The 21,573-nt window shown below is 49.9% G+C and overlaps 2 protein-coding genes across 2 annotated transcripts; both read right to left on the bottom strand.

The window, feature by feature from the left end:
• Positions 1 to 9,404: 9,404 nt before the first annotated feature.
• On the bottom strand, positions 9,405 to 10,337 carry LOC142005015 (olfactory receptor 10D3-like). Its single transcript, XM_074982693.1, has one exon. It carries the CDS (start codon positions 10,335 to 10,337, stop codon positions 9,405 to 9,407), a length of 933 nt encoding a protein of 310 aa, XP_074838794.1.
• An 8,198-nt stretch (positions 10,338 to 18,535) lies between these two features.
• LOC142004623 (olfactory receptor 10D3-like) lies at positions 18,536 to 19,459 on the bottom strand. The gene has a single exon (XM_074982241.1). It carries the CDS (start codon positions 19,292 to 19,294, stop codon positions 18,536 to 18,538), a length of 759 nt encoding a protein of 252 aa, XP_074838342.1. The 5' UTR covers positions 19,295 to 19,459.
• Positions 19,460 to 21,573: the final 2,114 nt, after the last annotated feature.

The following is a 21,573-nucleotide window of genomic DNA, read 5'->3' as shown; positions in this document are numbered from 1 at the left end:
GCCCCATCCCTGCCGCTCGCTTCCCGCCCTGAGCAGGTGTATCTCGGGTGCTGCTGGCCACCTGGGGCGTTCCTCGGCCGCTGCTGGCGGGACCTCTCTACCGCACAGCCCAGCAGGAGTGAGGCATCGCCCTTGCCCACTGGGGGCCTCCTGTGACTGCCTAGCTCCCCGCATGGCCAGCCCCTGACACTGCCCCCTCCCCGCTTAACCTAAGCTGCGCTCAGGCTGGGCTGCCTCCCCATGCCCTGCTTTGCCCTGCCCGCCCCCTTGCACCGGCCCCGCTTCTGTAGCCGCAGGCAGCCACCTGGCTTTGCGCCCCCCTCCCAGGCGCTCTTCGATTTCCTTCCTCTGCCTCTGCAGGTAAACAGCCATATTGTAGAGTCATTAATGAAGGGAAAATGCCTTGTTAGGTTGTGTTATAACTCATGTTAACTATTGAAGTAATTGTGTTCATTTGAATGGGATTTGGGGGTGGTTTAGCGTAAACGGGTGTAAACTTTGGATCTCACTAATGCATAAAATTTTTTCCCATTGAAATTAATGGTAATTACATTTTCAACTTTTCAACCAAGAATTCGCCCTAAGAGGAGTTTTTCAGGAACGAATGACTCTTGCATGGCGGGGGAAGACGGTATTTTGAAATCTGGTGTTGTATAGACAGTGAAAAGTCCTGAAAAGCCTGTTTTGAAATTGACTTGAAATAGGATATATAATTTGCCTAGAGCCAATGGTGCATCATATTTCGAGTTAAGGGCACAGGGGAAACATATCCTCTCAGTCTTACCCTCTCGGCAGAGGGACGGCCATGTGCACACGGCAGCCGTGTGTTAACGGAAAGTTTTGTTGTTAGAAACAAATGGGCTGTTTCACGTTTGCATGAAGGAAGAGGAGGATGGAGCGTATAAACCACTGGATGGGGTGGGGAATTGTGGCAGATTTACACATGCTGGGAGCCATTGGGTGGGCATTGGTGGGTCGGAGAAGGAAGGGAAAAATAAAGGAGAAGGGGAAGAGCCACACCCACTGGAATTATGGGAACCGGGTGTTCAGCAGCTCTGTTTCCATCACACTCACAGCTCTCAGCAACCTCACTGCACAAATTCCTCCAGGCCTCCCGGCCACAGCTCGTCAGCACTCGGGCATGACCAGCGGGCCGCTTGTTGAGGTCACAGGGGATGAAATCTGAACGACAATGGTGCCAGGTCTGCTTGCAGTTTTCCCGGAGTCTCTCTAGGTCATAGAGGCCGGGCTGAGGGGTGATGCTGGTAGGTCGGGGTTATGCCAGATGGAGAGAGGGAGGTAAATGGTGCGGAGATGAGCAGGCAGGTGCTGCAGAGGGAAGGACGGCTGGGTGGCTGGTTCAGTTTCTCTCTAAAGAAAACATCTGGCTGAGAACTTCCCCTGGCCGAGGCAGAGGGACAGATTCAGAGGGACAGAGAGAGAAGACCTTTACCAAAGCAGGAGACTTACACTGGCTGCATTGCAAGAGGCTGCTCCAGTGGAGGGGAAATCTTCCTTCCCGTCTCCGGCCAGGACTCTGGTCTAGCCCCTTCCAGCTTTCTTATCCCAACAGCCCATCGTCCAGGACAGGTGCACGGCCTGGGGGAGCCTGTATCCACTCTGACACTAGAGATGGCGCCTGCAGAATATTGCCTCAGGCTACCTCCGACCCCACGGCATTCTCACCCAATCCAACCTCTTTGCCACTTGTCTTTATATCCCTGCAGGCCGCATGGGACCAGGGCTGTGAATCTCCTCCAGGTTCTGGTCTGAAACCTCTGCAGAGTCCACCAATTAAACGAGATTGGTCATTGGTTTTTTCCGATAACACAGAGAGGCCCCTGGGACTGGGCCCCGGCTGGCATTAGTACAGGGAGACCAATGGCGTGAAAGGCCAGATACCTACCACCACCAGAGTCTGGATTCTGTCCTCCCTCCCTCTCCCCGAGTCCCGGGGAGCTCCATTGGATTCCCTGGGGTGTTTCCCCTCCCTGAGATGCACCTGGTGTAAATCAGGAGTAAATTCATTGACAGGAAGGGCACTGTGTTGATTTCTGCCAGTTGAGAATCAAAGCCAGCCATTTGAATGGGGATGGACCTTCATGCTTCTCCAGGGTCTCCTGCTGTGTGACTCAAGCCAGAGAATTCCCCCAGGGGAGTGAAATGGGAGTAAACTGGCCCACACGCTCAGCAGGACATCTCTGTGGGCAGCTCCCCTTTCTGTCTGGTGTGTGTCCCCCATTGCTCCCCTGCCCTATCTCCGTGTGTCTGTGTGCACAAGGATGTGTTGGTGTCTGAGGGGGTTTTGCGTGCGGGTGAAGTTCACTGCCCTGCAGATGAAGGACAGCTCTTGTCTTCTCCACCACCTCACGTCCTTGTTTTGCATTAGGGTAGAGACTCGAAGAAGAGCATTGAGCCGTCGGGGGCAGGACAGCGGATCTGAGAAACACCAGCTAGATTCTCGCACTATTCATCACTGCCTCTGCTCAGATGCCAAGAAGGAGAGACCCTGCCCGTTAGTGTTCACCAGCTCACTAGACCGCACGCGGTGTGAACGATCAGCCCTGTTTTACAAAGGGGAAATGAGGCCCAGAAATGTCCTGAGAAACATGCCAAAGGAGCCAGGAGCCTCCCTTTCTTTGGGTACTCCTCTTGGGCTCCCTTCCTGCAGCCTTGTGGAAACGCTTAGCTGGTTGAATTACGTAAAGGCACAATGGTCATCTGTGGAAGATCTCCTGAATTCCCACCTAACCATTGGCCATAACGCTGTGGGGAAAAACCTGCTCTAAGGGTTAAAGGTCTGTGGGGGGAAAAACTGCTGTAAGGGTTAAAATTTTTCTTTTCCACACTAACCAGACCCCACTCTGTAAGGGGATACTTGGGGGTCATCTGCACCTCTGTGAAGTCCCTACCTGGTCGCCTAGAGACAAGTTATCCTGTAGGCTCTTCTGTCTGGGTTATCAGGTACCTTTGTAGTGCAAACTGGCCTCAAGCACAGCTGGTGTTTGCAGACACGTCCCAGGACAATTCTGCTGAGACTTTCATATGTTAAAGAAAACCATTAACGACTAAACTGTCGAAACAAACTGTACAAAGAGTCCTTGGAACTGGTTCTCAGGGCTCCCACTTCTTTGGCAGCTGGCAGCCTGCATGCGTGCAAATAAAGTCTCCTTTAAATCTCACTCTTGCCTCACTGCTTTGACCTCCAGCCTTGGACCTTTGGGGGACACTGTGCCCCAGGGGAAAGTGGCTTCCCCAACAACTGGCGCTGTGAGCAGGGTGGCTTGGAACTGCAGCTGGAGAGGGTGACGATGGGGAACAGGATGAGGCCACAGCGCGCCTCTGAAGCGTAAGGGATCCATTTGAAATCCCCCTGTCTGGTCCGCCTCCCTGTTCTCGTCCCCGGCTGGCGGTAAGAGTCACCTTTTATTCCTAAATTTTCTCTGGGAGGCTTGAGAGAGACTTAAAACGTTTTGTGTAGCCAACATAAGGTATCGGTTGGTGCTGACCGACTGGTGGTGAGTCCAAGTGCGTGGTTTTGAGTGAGTGAAGTCCAGAACAGAACCGTGGCATCTGCTGAAAGCAAGGGAGGTTTCTCCCCGGCGTGTAAGAAGTGTGAGTGAAGCTGACCGTCTGTCTGGGCTCCCCCACCAACCTTGCAGAGGGTCGTGTTACTGGACGCCTGTGTTGCCCTTGGACAGGACAGTGCTATCATGGGTGGGAATGCTCCCTCGAGTTTGTCTCCAGCTGAGAGGAAAAGCACCTCACAGCCTGAGGCTCCCTTGTCTCAGATGATGAGAATTTACAGTCCGCTGGGGAAATTGCCGGCAGGTTTGAAACTTAGGAGACTTAAGAAGCTGATGGACATTTGGAATGGCTCTGCTTATGGGAATCCCTGGAAACCGTGGCCACTAGAGGGCAGTTTTGATTTGGAAAAGCTTGTCTATATTAGAGGTTTCCTCGAGGAAACACATCCTAACCAGATGGACTATTGGTACCTGTGGGAGGATGTGGCAGAAAAGAAAAAGAACCAAAGCTCAATGGCTCACCAAAAAGACTCAATTGAAAAGCTGCAGCAACAATTGGCGACTCTAAAGAAACAGCCCGATTCCCCAGAATCACCGTCTGCGCCCCCACTCTACTCAGCAACAGCACAATTATATCCTCAGTTGCCTGAGAATAAGGCTACCCCAGCCCCAATCCCTGACCCGCCAGAGGACCTTCTGGACCTGTGGACGGGTTGCCTACGGCCACCCCTGCCTCCCACACATCCACCATCTCCACCAGATCAGGCTTCTTCTGCACAAATGAGCCAGACGCTGTCTAATCAATCAGACCAGGCCCCATCTCTGCACCAGGGAGAAGCAGCCTTCACCCCACTTGAACCGGATCACCCTGATATGAGTTTTGTTCCCATTAAGCCTCTTAAGGAACATACTCTTCAGGAGTTGATTGACAGCTTTAACCCTGAATTGCTTAAAGCTGGCTGGAAGCCAACCGGAATTTGCACAGATAAAAACATGGTTATAACTGTGAAGGGTGCTCGCCCATCTGAAGTTTCCTTCGAGCGACGCTGCTTCCCGACTTTATTTAAGAACTCACAAGAGTTGTCACCAGCAATCGATATTTCTGATCAGGGAAACTCGTCACAAGTCATAGCGACTCCCCTTAGAATGCTCCCAGGGCCTTCAGGAGACGGTCCACAGCGGATCCACATCCCATGGACTGCTGCTGACATCTTAAACTTTCACAGCATTTTGCCTCCTTTCCGAGAGGACCCCCAAGGATTCTGTGAGGAAACGCAAAGGCTGATTAACATTTATAACCCCGCTCATCGGGACGTGGACTGGCTCTAAAGAGGGAATCTGCCTCCACGTGATTATGCAGCTTTAATTCAGCAAGCTTGGTGAGCAGCCCCACATGATGAGGGTGCTCAATGGCCAAACGACCCTCTCCCTCGTCCCCCAACTAATGATAATGAGCAAAATGTTTTGAACAATGACTTGAAGGGACTTCTTAATGCAATCACTGAGGTTGTCCCAGTGCGGCAGGTCAAAAACACAAGCTGTTAAGCAAAAGCCAGACGAACATACATTGAACGCCTCCCATCTGCCTTTCAAAAATTTTCCCAAATTGACCCAGAAGTGGAAGGTAATCGTCCCATTATTATCACAGTTATAGTGGAGAATCTCCTCCCTCAAATCAGAGAGAGGATTAAAAATAACGTTGTAGGCTGGAGAGAGAACACAATCCTCCAAATTCAGGGGGCAGCTACACAGGAAACTATTCCGAGAAAGTATTGGTTGCCCTCAAAATCTGATGTTGCTGTGTTAGGAAATCTGTCAAAGGTCATCTAAAAAGAACACAATTCATTCCCAGTTAATATATTTCGATTTCCTTTAGGCAGCATTTTGCCAAAGATTTTCATATTTTGATATAATTTTGGCTGGAGTGTCTCATTTTAGAGCAGTTTTCACCCAATTTTGGGACGTTTTCACTGTTACCATTCTTTTTGGTTTTGCAATGGAAAGCGTACCTCTTCGTTGGAAAATCAAACACGAGTTACCAAGCAGGCGTAACAAGAGAAAGCACAGGAGAGGTCATGAAATCATCTGTGTTGCAAATGACTTTTAGGAGAATGGGGGCATGGGAAGCAGAATTACAGGAGAAAGAGTTGGGTGAGGAGGGAGGAATTTTGGCAGGTTAGGGAAAGATGAAAAAGCCCAAAGCACACCCAAAAAGCTCGTACACACATCAGAAATCAGAGCACAGGGCTGGCTTTCTTCATCCTCACGGCTGTTTAAGGGACTGGAGGCAATGGGATGCATTGAGGCAGGTGGTTTTCTTCAGTGAACTCCATATCCCTGCAGAACAAGATGGGCTCCTGGCCCAAGCCGAGGCGGTACTGCCAGATGTAGAGGTTCTTTCTGGGCTCCAGGGTGACACTGAGCGACTCCTCTTTTTCTTGGGCTTCGTTCCAGTCCTCCTGCTCCGTGCGGACGCTTTTCCCTCCGTACTCGGACTTGAAGGAGAACTGGAACTGGGTGATGAGCTTGGTGAGCTCCCCGGCCCCGATGGACATCTCCGCCGAGATGTTCCAGTTGTGCTCGATGCTGGACATCCACTGCTTGGCGTAGCCCACCTTGTGGGTGACCTTGCCCGTCCAGGTGATACTTGAATCATAGCTGTTGTACAGTGTTTTAATGCACTCCCAGCCGGCAACTGAATGTCCCTGGGTGAAAATCAGGCCCCCAGGAAGGAAGTTAAGAACATCGGGGTGGATGGAGAAGTAGCCTGTTTTTTCTGTGCTACGGTATGAACAGTGGTGGCACTGTGGCCCCCATTTCTCATCCACCTGGATCAGGGCTACATGAAAAGGGAGGCCAAAGAAGTACAGCCCCGTCTTCCATCCTTGAGGCAGGGAGTAACCTTCAATGTGTTCAGTTCTGCTCAGGTCATGGACAAAACTCACAACCTCGTGCTCAAGGGAGATGATGCAAAAGGCAGAAGCCCAGCACAGGTATTGGTCCCCACCACGGCACTCAGGATGAAGGTCATGGACCTGAGCCTCAGCATCTGTGCTCAGATCCTTCACCACCCGATAGGAGTCGCCCTTGATGATGTAGATGTTTGGTGGGATGTGAAAGTCACCGAGACAGAGATCCCCTCCCTGGCATGCTGGGTGCAATCTCTCGATCTTGATATTTGTTCCCTTATTTAGATCATCTGTTTGCAGGTAGCAGCCCAGGTCGGAGCGGACGATGAAGTATCCTTCGTGCGTGCAGAAAATGTCAGCTCCTCGGGCATCTTTGTGAGGGACCAACGATCCACTGGCAGGAGTCCAGTCCTGGGGTGAGGATAGAAGAAGGGGGAAGGGAGCGGAGGAGGTGAATAAAAGATCCAGGGACCTGCTGTGTCGGAGACCAGTCTGATGGCGGGAAGATGCCCAGGTGGGGATGGTCCTGTTTGTATCAGTGGATGAACTTGCCAGTGACACCTTGAGTAATCACCACAAAGTAACCATGGCTCCCCTCCACTGACTCAATTAAAGCTACGGCCCCATTGACCCCAGCTTGGATATGGCCCCACTATGTTCCATGGGGCTACAGGACATACCACCAAGTTGGGATCAGCCCCGATGACTCCCATGGACCTACTGCCCATTCATACCAGTTGATCTAATCTTAAAAAACCCTCTAGCTCTCTGACACATCCGGTTCAAACTGTGAGCAGGAAGTGGGGGCCGGACTGGGGCAGCCCAGGGAGATGATCACAGTGACGTCTCCGAGCTGTGCCCTCCCACCCTGACCCCAGCGGTGGGATTGTTCAGAGGGAGAGAAGAGAAGAGAGGCCCAAGGTCCTGCCCTACCATGACCCCACTTACCGCTCCGATGCTCCTGGTCTCTTCCATGTCTCCTCTTTCTTTCCCTTAGCAGGAGGTGCTGTTCTGGCTGGAGAGAGAACCAGGGACACGGAAAGAACCTGGGGTTAAGGGAAGGCTTCAGGAATATGGGTCACAACTAAAACAAAGCTGCCCAGAACTGCCCAGCTACACAAGCAAATTCAATGGGCCCGTATGTTAAGCCCCTGCCAGGCCAACCCTGACCTCTCAGTTCTCCCAGTGCTCGTCACACCCAGCCCACAGCCCCCCAGCCAGCCCAGGGCTGTTCACCCCTCAGCTCTGCTGGTGCCTTTCATTCTTGACCCACAGCACTGGCTAACCCAGAGCTGGGTGCCCACTGGTGGCCCTCACTTTCGACCCTCAGCACCCTGGGAGGTCAGATTGGGGTTCCCACTAGCTCTACTGGTGCCCCTCAATCCTCATCTATGTGCTGTCTCCCTAGGAAGAGTTTTAAAGTTTGCCCTCACGATCAAGGGCAGGTGTTTCACCCTGGCCTTTGTAATCAAGTGTACCTTCGATTTCTTTCAACTTATGTGCATGTTTGGCTTCTCTTATCTGCTTATTTCCTGGCAATCAGTAACTTTCATTGTTAAATAGGTTCCTGCTCTGTCTCTCTCTCTCCCATACTTTGCCCTTTTTCTCTCTGCCTCTCCCTAACCTGTTTTCTTCTGCAGCAATTTCCTTATCTTGCAGCTGAATCGAAGGGCACAGGAAGGTCACAGCTTAGCTCTCCTTTGCACCCCAGCCTACCAAGGCACAAAAGGGGCCGGCTCTGATGCTCTCTATAAATGGGGATGTGCCTCCATCTGATTCCAGGATGAGAAGAACCCAGCCCTGGGGAACCTAGCTTGTGCAGTACAGCTCCGTTGGGCTGGAGCAGACGGAGGGTAAGCAGGGCTCTGTCTGAGAAGACACGTGACCCATTCAGAACATTTAGACAATTACTGTTAATCCCTCTTCAAAAGCATAACCCTAATAATGAAGACAAGCCCAAAGAAAGGGACAAATTCCATAACACGCCTGGCCATTTATTGCCCAAGCCTAACAACATGTGCACCACCTCCCGTGTTTCTGGACTTCGGGTTATTATGTTCCCTGATATCATCCTCAGAGTGTCTTGGGCCAAACATTCCTCTTTCCCACGTCTGAGTAGCCCCCTTCCCTGTTACCCAACGCCCGTTGCTTCTTAACACTGCCTGCCACACTGGGGCATTCCACCTGCCTGATGAAAATATGTGCAGTGGGGTCCCTGAAGCCTGGATAGTCAAGTGGTGAGATGGCTGACTTGGTGGGGGAAGGAAGGAGAAGACCAACCTCACTTTCTCCCCTCTTTTTCCTCAGGGTGTATATGAAGGGGTTCAGTAACAGGATGACTGCTGTATAAAACACGGCGATGACCGCGTCGGAGGCTTGACTTGAAGAGGGGTGCAGGTAGTTGAAGACGGGGGGCCCATAGTAAAACACCACCAGGATGAGGTGGGCACTGCAGGTGGAGAAAGCTCGCTGCCTCCCCTCGGCTGTGTGGATCTTCAGGATGGCCGTGGCTACGTATGCGTAGAAAATGCAGATCAGCAGGAAGCTGGAGGCCACTACTGCCCCGATGTCGGCCAGAATGATGACTTGGTTGGTGACTGTGTCAGTGCAGGCCAGTTTCAACAGAGCAGGAAAGTACTCCACCAAGTTGAACATCCCCACTAGAAACACAAAATTGAAACCCGAAAGACTGACCCAAACCAGGTCAATCTTCCAGTACTTGTAGATGAACCCTGAAAGGGCAAGTCCTTTAGGCAGCTTTGGAAATGTCCTCCTGACAGCACATCAAAGAGAGCTAGGGTCTTTTAGGAGCATTTCTGTGACTTGTATGGCTCCAGGTAGAGAGATGGGGCTGTGTGGGCCTACGGGGAGGAATCGAGGTTCACAAAAACCATGGACCAGCCATATAAATGCATTTCAAGGTGGATTTCCATTCCGACCCACTTGCTACTGCTGTAGCGGCCGCACCTCAACGTGTAGGTATTAGACTCCCTTTCAGTTGTGTCAGAGCTGCTTTCACCTCCTTGTTCCTCAGGGTGTAGATCATTGGATTCAGCATGGGGGTCACCACATTGCCGAAGATGTGAACAATGGTCACCATCAGTTTGCTCAGGTGGGGCTGAGTGTAGATCACGGCGCATTGCCCGAAGAACAGCGTCACCACCATCAGATGCGAGCCGCAAGTGGAGGCAGCTTTGAGCCGTCCATTGTCCGAGCTCATCTTGAGGACGGAATGCATAATATGCACGTAGGACGCAAGGATGAGGAGGAAGCACGTCATGGGCACCAGTCCAGTGTTGGTCAAGGTCACGGTCTCAATGACATGTGTGTCTGCACAAGCTAGCTTGACCAAAGGGAAGATGTCGCAGAAGAAATAGTCCACCACATTGGACCTGCAGAAGGGCAGCGTGAAGGTCAGGCTGGTAAGGATGGTGGCATGGAAGGAACTGGCAATCCAGATGCCAGCGACCAGGAAGATGCATGCCGTCCAGTTCATGATGAGCAGGTAGCGCAGTGGATGGCAGATGGCCACGTAACGGTCATAGGCCATGACGGTGTAGAGCAAGGACTCAGTGCTCCCCAGGAAGTGGTAGAAAAAGACCTGGGACATGCAACCACCCAATGAGATGACCTGGTGCTGAAACCAGAGGTTGGTCAGCATTTTGGGAGTACTGATGGAGGAAAAGCCAATGTCCAGCACAGCGAGGTTGCAGAGGAAGAAGTACATGGGGGTGTGTAGCCGGGAGTCTATGAGGACAGCTGATAAGATGAGCAGGTTGCCCATCAGGGTGCAGAGGTAGAAGGCTAGCAAGGTGATGAAGAGGACGGTCTGGAGGCCATCGGTGTTGGGGATCCCTAAGAGGATGAAATGAGTCACCACTGTGCGGTTGACCAGACTCATTTGGAATTCATTTCTAGGGAAGGGGAGAGAATAATACCAATAAGTTACTGAATAACACCCGCCCTCACAAAAAAACTATTGTCCCACACCTGCAATGCTCACCCTTCCCTTTACTTTCCCCATGACTGAGTTTCATTGGGCAGAGTGTATATTTCTCTCACTGTCATCCCATTTGGGGAGAAGGCTTCTCTGGGCTGGGTCTAATCAGGGAATAAGAAAATGTCTGCCTAGAAAACCTTCTTCTCTTCTCTCCTCAACTATTCTAATTTCTTCAGTTCTGTCCTACCTTGTCCTTCTACCCAACATACCTTAGAACCTTCCTCTGGAGTTCTCTTCTGTGGTCTGTCCCCTTCTTCTCTCACACACACACTCCACAGAGGGATGGTTGTGCGTGAAGGGCTGTGCTGTGTTTTGGTAGGGTTTGTTGGTATAAGGTCCTCCTATTACGGGCTCCTCTTTGCATTAAAGAAGCGGAAGAGGATGGAACAAACAAACCAAGGAACCCTGAAGAATTGCCCCAGCTTTCTTGATGATGGGGGCTGGTTTGGAATATTTAGTGGGGTTACAGAAGGAAAAGGAAAGAAGGAGAATAGAATAACTACGGTCACAAAGGCTGGAACTAGAGATGCTGGGTGAACAGCCGCACTGCCTGGCTTGTTGTGATTTCCCATCTATCCTGGGTTCACAGCTAGTTCAATGACTCTTCGCACCTTCCCCCAACCCATCCACCACTACACAAATTGTTCCAGAACCCTGGTCTCCGCTTGTCATCGTTCCCGTGCTCAGCAGTGTGAGTCCGGCAAATGTGGCGGGAGATTTTGAGAATGAGCCTTAAATGCCAGTGACGATGTGTCTGTTTGCGTTTTGCCAGGGAGTTTCTCGGGGCTGAAGAGGAGATGCTGGTGGGTCGTGTAGAAGACAGATGGGGAGATAAATGATACAGGGGATGGCAGATGCTGCACACAGGGAAGGATGGATGGAGAGATGGACAGCAGCACTGGGTGAGGAAGAGGGACAGATTCAGAGACTGAGGAGAAAAGAGAGAAGATCTTTACCAAAGCAGGAGCCTTACAGTGGCTGCATTGGGGAGGCTGTTCCAGCTGGTGGGAATTCTTCCTTCCTGGCCCCCAGCCAGGACTCCATGCCACCTTCCAGATTCCTTATCCCAACGGTCCTTGGCACAGGACAGGGGTGCAGCTGGGTGTTTGTTTCCCATCCAGCAGTCCTAATCCACTCAAATCTAGCGAGGGCTGTCTGCAGCACATATAGCATATACCATGCTACTACAGATTCCACTCTTCCTTATGGCTTTCCCTTGTCTTTATATCCCCTTCGGGCCTCATGGGACCAGGGCATTGAATCACCACCGGGCTCCTTATCTGAGCCATCGATGGAGTCACCAATTAATGGAGATACGGCATGATTTCAGATCACGCCCAGGGTCCCCCTGGGTCCAGGTCCTCAAGCAGCATCAATAGGTGTAGCACGATGGAACTGAAAGGACCAGATCCACAGCTCCAGCAGGGTCCGTATCCTGCCCTTCCCTGACTCCTGAAGGACTCCACTGGATTCTCTGGGGCTACATCGCCTCCAGTCATGTACCTGGTGTAACTCAACAATAACTGCTCTGGAAACAAAGGACCTGTGGAGTGGCCTGCAGCAGCCCATAACTTACGAAGTTTCCGCTTCTGGCCCCCAGGTCCACTTGTGAACCCTCTTCCCCACACACCTCACGCATACTGGAGCGCCACACTTACTTTCTTCTCCCCCCTCCCTCCCAGCACTTTCAGAGTGTGCAAATCACACAACTCATCTTCTGTCCCCGCTCATCCCGGAGCTGGAACTCTGCAAACAGCTGATTGGTGGCATTCCAGCTCTGGAAGGGAAGGAGAAGAGTGGGAACAGATAGATAAACAGGTGATCTGTACCTCCTGCAAAAGTGCTGGGAGGGTGGTATAAGAGGTGTGGGGTGCCGGTGTAGGAGAGACAATGGGGGATGGAGGCAACCAGAGGTCTGTGGGCCACAGATGAAGCCCCAGTGGACCTCATGAGGCCCACCAGCCACAGGTTGCCCACCATTTTTCTGAAGGCTGTGAGTGGTTAGCTACAGAAGTGGAATGCTCTGCAATGGAGACAGGTTTAGCGACACCTGAGAGCAACGGTGCTGAGGGATGATGGCTGTGGGCTGTACTGACTCCAGCCAGATACCACGTAGCACCAGCTCCGATCGAGCTGCCCAACAAATCCTCAGACTCTGTTTCCAGTGACGGCCTGAGCTCAGGTTCTTTGACAGCAAGTGCTGGTTCTCAAGCCCCACTCAATGGTCACATATGGGCGCCCATAACCGTTGAACGCCTTGGTGAGTGGTGGGTCTTTATACTTTCCCCTCAGGCCAAGAATCATGGAATCATAGAGCACTAGAACCGGAAGGGACCTCAAGAGGTCATCGAGTTCAGTCCCCTGTCCCCATGGCAGGCCCGGGCACCATCTAGACCATCCCTGTTAGATATTTATCCAAAGAAAGACACTGCCTCTAAGACACATCTTTATACACAGATACAAAGGGGTTAAACCTTGCTTCCGACGTATTAGGGTGCCCCTTATTGCTGTGTTTAAGAACCCCATGTTACCTTGTTCATGTTGGTTCAATGAAAACATCTCTATCCACCATGCTGTAGTCCCGAGCTTAAGCTAACAATATGTTTGCGTATTCCTACTCTCTTTGGGGAATGTGTTTTGTATTGAGGGGTTTGGGCGCCACCTTTCTGAATCATGAGTTTATGCAACACCTGTTCTTGACTGATTCCGTGAGCCAGCTCTACCTCCTGCTTACAGCTTAACCTTGCCGTGTAGCTCCTACCTTTTGAGAAATTTAGCTCAGGCTTCACATCTCAGAACAGGCTCAGGTACGAGGCCTCTGATCTCAGACCCTCTTTCTACAACTAGGTTTTTTTTTCCAGCAATGAGTTCATTGACTTGTTTGCTGGTGTCTTGGCACCATAGGTTTAATAAAGCTCCTTGCGATTACTCTAATGACTCTCATTTCTTGTTCTTTCTCAGATTTCTTGGGAGCCAAAATGAAGATGCAAAAGCAGTCATGATAATTAATCCCTGTAGGTGCGTAGGCCCAATCCCAGAATCCCATGAGGTACAACGACCATTGAAGTTAATTAAAGTGCTATTTCTAATGAGTACCCAGGCGGGATCTTCTCACTGGGATGGAGACAATTCTCAGAGCTTACTCTTGGCTTGATTAGTCTCAGAGCTTACTCAGATGAGTACCTTGTTTCGTTGACATGGAAACTAGAGCTGGTACCACTTTCGACTATTTTTGTTGGTATTATCTCTATTTTAAGCATTGGTATTGTGGTAGGACATACGATCTGGAACTGAAATTTGGGCCCCCTTGTACCACACCCACCAGAGAGCCTCCCAACCCTGAATGTGATACATATTTAATAACCGAGAGTGACCACCGATTTAATTACCCGTGTATAATAGATGAGAGAACTGAGGGACATAGTGATTTAGTGAATTACTCATGGACTAGTAGGGTTTCCTCTCAAGATTCTGTACTGGAATCCAAGTCCTCTTTGTCCCAGGTTTTTGTCTAAGTGAGAAGGAAATTGTTTACCCATAACTCCCACAGGTTCTTTCATAGAATCATAGAACACTAGAACTGGAAGGGACCTTGAGAGGTCATCGAGTCCAGTCCCCTGCCTTCACAGCTGAACCAAGCACCACCTAGCCCGTTCCTGATGGATGTCTTCCTAACCTGCTCTGAAATATCTCCATCAATGGAGATTCCACCACCTCCCTAGGCAATTTATTCCAGTGCTTAACCCCCCTGACAGTTGAGAAGTTTTTCCTAATGTCTAATCTAAACCTCCCTTGCTGCAGTTTAAGCCCATTGCTTCTTGCCCTACGCTCAGAGGCCAAGGACAGCAATTTTTCTCCCTCCTCCTTGTAATCCTCTTTTAGGTGCTTGAAAACCACTATCATGTCCCCTCTCAATCTTCTTTTTTATACACTTAACAAGCTCAATATCCTTGGTCTTCGCTCACAGCTCATGTTCTCTTGACCTTTAATCATTCTTGTTGCTCTTCGCTGGACCTTCTCCAATTTCTCCACATCTTTCTTGAAATGCGGTGCCCAGAACAGAACACAATACTCTAGCCGAGGCCTAATCAGAGCTGAGTAGAGCAGAAGAATGACGTCCCTTGTCTTGCTCTGAACATACTTGTTAACGTATCCCAGAATCGTGTTTGCTTTTTTTTGGAACAGAATCTTTAAATGGATGTGCATTCTGCAGGCCTTCCAAGTGGCGATGAGACAGAATCACAGAACCATAGAATGCTAGAACTGGAAGGGTCCTTGAGAGGTCATCGAGTCCAGCCCCCTGCCCTCATGGCAGGACCAAGTACTATCTAGACCATCCCTGATAGATACTTATCTAACCTATTCTTAAATATCTCCAATGATGGAAATTCCACAACCTTTCTTGGCAACTTATTCCACTGTTTGACCACCCTGACAGTTAGGAACTTTTTCCTGATGTCCAACCTAAACCTCCCTTGCTGCAGTTTAAGCCCATTGCCCCTCGTTCTATCCTCAGAGGCCAAGAAGAACGAGTTTTCTCCCTCCTTCTTATGACACCCTTTTAGATACTTGAAAGCTGCTATCATGTCCCCCTTCAATCTTCTTTTTTCCAAACTAAACAAGCCCAGTTCTTTCAGCCTTCCTTCATAGGTCATGTTCTCTAGACCTTTGATCATTCTTGTTGCTCTTTTCTGGACCCTTTCCAATTTCTCCACATCTTTCTTGAACTGCGGTGCCCAGAACTGGACACAATACTCCAGATGAGGCCAAAGCAGCGCAGAGTAGAGCGGAAGAATGACTTCTCGTGTCTTGTTCGCAACACACCTGTTAAAGCATCCCAGAATCACTTTTGCTTTTTTTTGCAACAGCATCACACTGTTGACTCGTATTTAGCTTGTGGTCCACTATAACCTCTAGATCCCTTTCTGCCATACTCCTTGCCAGACAGAAGAGGCAGTTGCCCCTGGACTTGGCATTTCAAAGGGATCCAAAGCACCAGCCACTGCTACTCTGAGACCAGTGGCAGCTTCTGGAGCTCTGAATCCCTTTGAACTACCCCAGATGTTCTGCTGTGTGTGGCTTTAGGGGAACTGGGGTCAACACTGTAGTCTGCGAGGCAACAAAGAACCGAATGCCTAAGGCTCTTCCCCTTTCACTCTTGACCCAGAGCTGAACACCATGGAGAGCCTGCCTGGCAAAGACAGGTGGCAAGCTAGTGAGGTGTGCAAGTAACAGAACAGCTGGTGGAGAGGCATAATGAGAGGTCAACTGGAAGGCTGGTGGAGCAGTGTCATGAGCAGGTGGCCACTGTTTGGCCAATGGAGTCACCCATGGCCTCCACACCCAGTAGGAGGTGAACTCTGGGAATGCACCTGTGAACTCTGGTTCAACCGAGTCCAGAGACAGCACCTGGGTGTGGAATACATAAAAAGGTCTGGCATGTGAAAGTGACATTTGTGTGGCTGGATTTCAGAACCTGAGGGGACAAGGACACTGTCCAAGCTTCTTGTGGGTGGGTCTGGGCTTACAGTCCAAGTTTAGAAAACTTTGTGGGCCATGTTTTCTGAAAATTAACCCCAACTTACTTCCCCCTTTTTATAGTGTTTCATTCCACCTTGAGACTCCGTGTTAGCAGACGGAGAAGTATTGACTTTGGAGACAACCCAGGGATAGCGTGAAATTTTCCCAGGTCACTGAGTGGAGGCAGTTGTGTGTTGTGTCAATGGACAGGAACCCCTTGATATTGAACCTGACCCTGGTTCCTGCTACTGTAAATTCCCACAGGCAAACTTAAACCTAGGATCTCTGGACCTTTGTGCAGGAACCAAAATCTAGAAAATCTTCCAGCAGGCTCTAGCTGTCTCAGGTTCAAATCTGCCTTTAGGCAGTTATGCAAGCTTCACCTGCCCAAAAGTTTGCATTTGAACTGCCTGCCAACCGAGATTTTCACTGGATATTATCAAACTTTTGCCCCCTGAAGCTAAAAACATGACCTTAAACATCACATAACCCTTGGAAAAAAGCTGTGGAGTGGACTCCTTTAGCTCTCTCTCTGTATGTGGTCTTGGTTACATGCAGCATGACATTCTTTGGCTACTCTAGAAGTATCTGTCATGCTCTCTAGTGGAAACGTAGCCTTTATGGTTTTCATGATAACCTTGCATGCGTGGGTTACACTTATCATGAAAACCATAAAGGCTACGTTTCCACTAGAGAGTTTGATTGACAAAAATGGGGGTTTGTTGACAAAATACACGGAGTGTCTGCACACAAAATGCATTTTGTCGAAAGAAACTGTCAACGAAAACGCCTGGTAGATGCTCCAGGGGGTCCTTTTCTCTACACAGCAGATCAAACCATCTATCTGCCTTTACGCCTAGACGCAATCTGTCGACAGAAGCTTTCTCGGAACATCTCTTCTGAGAGCAGCTTCTGCTGACAGATACTTCTAGAGTAGCCAAAGAACGTGACGTGTGTATAAAGGCAGAACTTTTCAAAATACACCCCCCGTCAGTGTTTCTAAAACGTTCTGAAACCACGGAACACCAAATAATAATATTTTTATATGGAACACCAATGAAAATATTCTTCAAAAAATTGTTCTTGGACAGAAACAAAACAAACAAGCAGCAAGATAGGCAGCATAACCAAAATAAAGCAATTTAATCAGGTATGATAGCAACGAAGAAGTCTCATTGTATCTGGTTTTAATAACAGACAAGAAGCAATGGGCTTAAACTGCAGCAAGGGAGGTTTAGGTTGTACTTTACGAAAAACTTCCTACCTCTCCAGGTGGTAAAACACTGGAATAAATTGCTTTGGAAGGTTGTGAATCTCCAGCCCTGGAGATATTTAGGATCAAGTTAGATAGACATCTATCAGGGGGAGCTAGATGGTGCTTGGTCCTGCCATGAGGGCAGGGGACTGGATTTGAGGACCTCTTGAGGTCCCGATCCAGTTCGAGTGGTCAATGAAGTTAAAATATACACCATCCATGTGTGATATCAAAAAAGTGCCAGGAGCTGATGACAAACCTGTGAGGTGTTCATGGAACACCAGTGCTCTGCAGAACATCATCGAAGAAACACTGCTGTAGGAGATTTTGATCTCCAATTCCCTTCGAATGCAATGCCTACTGAGATTGCATCTCCCTTCACAAAGGTCTCCTTAGGAGAAAGTCACACAGAATCACAGGGCTGGAAGGGACCTCAGGAGGTCATCTAGTCCAGCCCCCTGCTTCAAGCAGGATCAACCCCCACTAAGTCATCCCCTCCAGGACCTTGTCCAGCTGGGACTTAAAAACCTCAAGGGATGGAAAATCCATCACCTCTCTAGGCAACACATTCCAATGCTTCACCACCCGCCTGGTGAAGTAGTTTTTCCTAATATCTAACCTACAACTCTCCCTCTTCAGCTTCTGACCATTACTCCTTGTTCTGCCATCTGACACCACTGAGAACAGTTTCTCACCCTCCTGTTTAGAGCTCCCCTTCAGGAAGTTGAAGGCTGCTATTAAATCACCTCAAAGTCTTCTCTTCTGTAAACTAAACAAGCCCAAATCCCTCAGCCTCTCCTCATAGGTCTTGTGCTCCAGACCCTTCATCCTTTTTGTTGCCCTTCACTGAACCTGCTCCATGCTCTTTATACTGGGGGGCCCAAAACCGAACACAATTTTCCAGATGTGGCCTCACCAGTGCCAAATAAAGAGGAATAACTACTTCCCTAGATCTGCTTGAAATGTTCCTCCTAATGCACCCTAGTATGCCATTAGCCTTCTTGGCTACAAGGGCACACTGTTTACTCATCTCCAGCCTTTCATCCACCATAACCCCTAGGTCCCTTTCCTTCGTACTGCTGCTGAGCCAGTCGGTCCCCAGCCTGTAACAATGCTTGGGATTCTTCCGCCCCAGGCGCAGGACTCTAAACAACTACAACAACAACAACAACAGCTAGGGATTTTTATGAGCATTTCTAGAGCTCCAGAGAGATAGTCAAGGATAGGGAGAGACACAGAGGTTCAGAAAACCTGTGGAGCAACCCTAGAGACAAATTTGAAAATGCATTTCAATGCAAACCCAGACTCCTGCAGTTGCCGCACATCAGTGGCCAGGAAATAGACCTCTTCTCATTTTTTTCAGAGAGGCTTTCACCTCCTTGTTCCTCAGGGTGTAGATGGCTGGATTCAGAACAGGCGTCACCACAGTGCAGAAGATCTGAACAGGCGTGGCCAGCACTTCGCTCAGTTGCGGCTGAGTGTATACCAGGAAGCAGGGCCCAAAGAAGAGCATCACTATGGCCACATGGGAGGTACAAGTGGAAGCTGCTTTGTGCCAGGCATTGGCTGAGTTCATCTTCAGGAGGGAGCAGATAATCCTGAGGTAGGATGCGAGGATGAGGAAGAAGCAGGTGATGGGCACCAATCCAGTGTTGGTGATGGTCACAGTTTCAATCACGTGCGTGTCCGCACAAGCCAGCTTGGCCACCGGAAAAACATCACAGACGAAAGTTTCCAACACATTGGAGCCGCAGTAAGGCAGCGTGAAGGTCAGGCTGGTGAGGATGGTGGCGTGGATGGAGCTGGCGATCCAGGTGCTGGCAGCCAGGAGGGCACACACCCTCCAGTTCATGATAAGCATGTAGCGCAGAGGGTGGCAGATGGCCACGTACCTGTCATAGGCCATGACCGTGTAGAGAAGGCACTCGGTGCTGCCCAGGAAGTGGAAAAAGAAGATCTGGGACATGCACCCACCCAGTGAGATGGCTCTGCTGTGACCCAAGAGCATGTCCAGCCATTTTGGAGAGCAGATTGAAGGGTTTCCAATGTCCAGCACAGCGAGGTTGCAGAGGAAGAAGTACATAGGGGTGTGCAGGCGGGAGTCAACAATGATGGCTGAGAAGATGAGCAGGTTGCCCACCAGGGTGCAGATGTACAAGGTTAAGAAGGTGACAAAGAGGATTGTCTGGAGTCCGTTGGTGTTGGGGAAGCCTAAGAGGATGAAATGAGTCACCACCGTGTGGTTGACTAGTCCTGTTTGGGTCTCATTCCTGGGTGGGACAGAGAGATAATGTGAGCGAATTATTCACACAAAAAAACTACCACCCAGTCACATCAATACCCACCCTTCCTTCCATTCCCCATTGCTCTCTTCCATTGGATCCAGTGTATTGGATCCATCATTGTCATGCCATTTGGGGTGGGCACCGCCAGGCTGATCAAAATCAGACAGAGATAAAGTGTCTGTCTGGAAGATCTTACAGTCTATTGATAAGGCGAAAAAGGGGACCTCTATTCTGTTCTATTCTATGCTATTCTATTCTAGTGTAATTGAGTCATTTCTCCTCTCTCTACACCATTCCCTGTAATTCTAGACAAAGTACCCTACAGGTTTCCATCTTTGGCTAACATTTCTCATCAGTGGTGTGTTCAATCCGGCCTTTTTTACACTGTGGAGCTGTTGCAGGATACCGACGTATCCTGAAATTGTAACTCCAAGTCTGGGAAACGCACATTATTAGAAAATATAGAGGAGTGTCAAAATTGCGCACCCTGTATATAAAAAATATTTTTCAAAGTACCAGGCAAGTTATTTCAGCATCCCTGTGCCCTTTGTTTGAGGAGTAAGGATTGCCTCGACACGGCCCAGTATTTTGAAATCTAGTGCTGTATAAACAGAGCCAAACCCCGAAACATCCTGTTTGGAAATTCACTCAAATAGGATATAAAATTTGCCTAGAGCCTATGGTGCATCTTATTTCAAGTTAAGGGCACAGGGGAAACACATCCTCTCAGTCTTACCCTCTCGGCAGAGGGACGGCCATGTGCACACGGCAGCCGTGTGTCAACAGAATGTTTTGTTGTTATAAACACATGGGCTGTTCCACGTTTGCATGAAGGAAGAGGAGGATGGAGCGTATAAACCACTGGATGGGGTAGGGAATTGTGGCAGATTTAGAAATGCTGGGAGCTCTTGGGTGGGCATTGTGGAGTCAGAGAAGGAAGGGAGAAGAAAAGAAGGGGAAGAGCCACACCCACTGGAATTATGGCTACCAGCTGTTCAGCATCTCTGTTTTCATCACACTCACAGCTCTCAGCAACCTCACTGCACAAATTCCTCCAGGCCTCCTGGCCACAGCTTGTCAGCACTCGGTCGTGACCAGCAGGCTGCCTGTTGAAGTCACAGGGGATGAAATCTGAGCGACAATGGCGCAGCGGTTGTTTGTAGTTTGCCAGGAGTCTCTGCAGGCTGCAGAGGCCAGACTGAGGACAGATGCCAGCAGATTGGGATTATGATAGATGGGCAAAGAGAGGTAAATGATAGGGAGAGAGGCAGGCAGGTGCGGCCCAGGGAAGGACAGAGGGATGGATGGGTCTATTTCTCTCCAAAGAAAATAGCTGGCTGAGAACTTCCCCAGGGTGTGGTAGAAGGACGGATTCAGAGACTGAAGGACACATAGATAGAAGATCTCTACCGAAGCAGGAGCCTTACAGTGGCTGCATCGTGACAGGCTGCTCCAGCACAGGGGAGTTCTTCCTTCACATCTCCGGATGGGATTTAGGTCTAACCCCTTCCAGCTCTCTCACCCCAATGGCCCATCGTCCAGGACAGGCATGCAGCCTGGGGCCTTGGGATTCACCCGGGAGCCCTCATCCCCTCTGACACTATAGATGGCATCTGCAGCACATTGCCCCACACTACAGTAGACCCCACGGCAGTCTCACCCCATCCAACCTCGTTGGCTCTGTCTTTATATCCCTGCAGGCCGCATGGGACCACGGCGGTGAATCTCCCTCAGGTCTCTGGTCTGAAACCTCTGCAGAGGCTGCCAATTAAACAAGGTTGGTCATTGTTTGTTTCAGATAACATGGATAGAGCCCTGGGACCAGGTCTCAGCTGACAGTAATACAAGCACAGCCCTGGACCTAAAAGGGCCAGATCCCCAGCTCCACCAGGGTCTGGATTCAGTCCTTGCTCCCCTTGCCTGACTCTTGGGGAACTCCACTGGATTATCTGGAGTGGTTTCTCCTCCCAGACACCCAACTGGTGTAACTCAGGAGTAAATTCACTGAAACAAAAGAAGTTGCGCAGATGTCTGCCAGTTGAGGACCAAACCCAGCCATTCTAATGGGGATGGGCCA

Source organism: Carettochelys insculpta, chromosome 32 (genome assembly GCF_033958435.1).
Source record: "Carettochelys insculpta isolate YL-2023 chromosome 32, ASM3395843v1, whole genome shotgun sequence".
In the NCBI taxonomy this organism is placed as follows: Eukaryota; Metazoa; Chordata; order Testudines; family Carettochelyidae; genus Carettochelys; species Carettochelys insculpta.
This window is presented reverse-complemented; position numbering and strand designations above follow the sequence as displayed.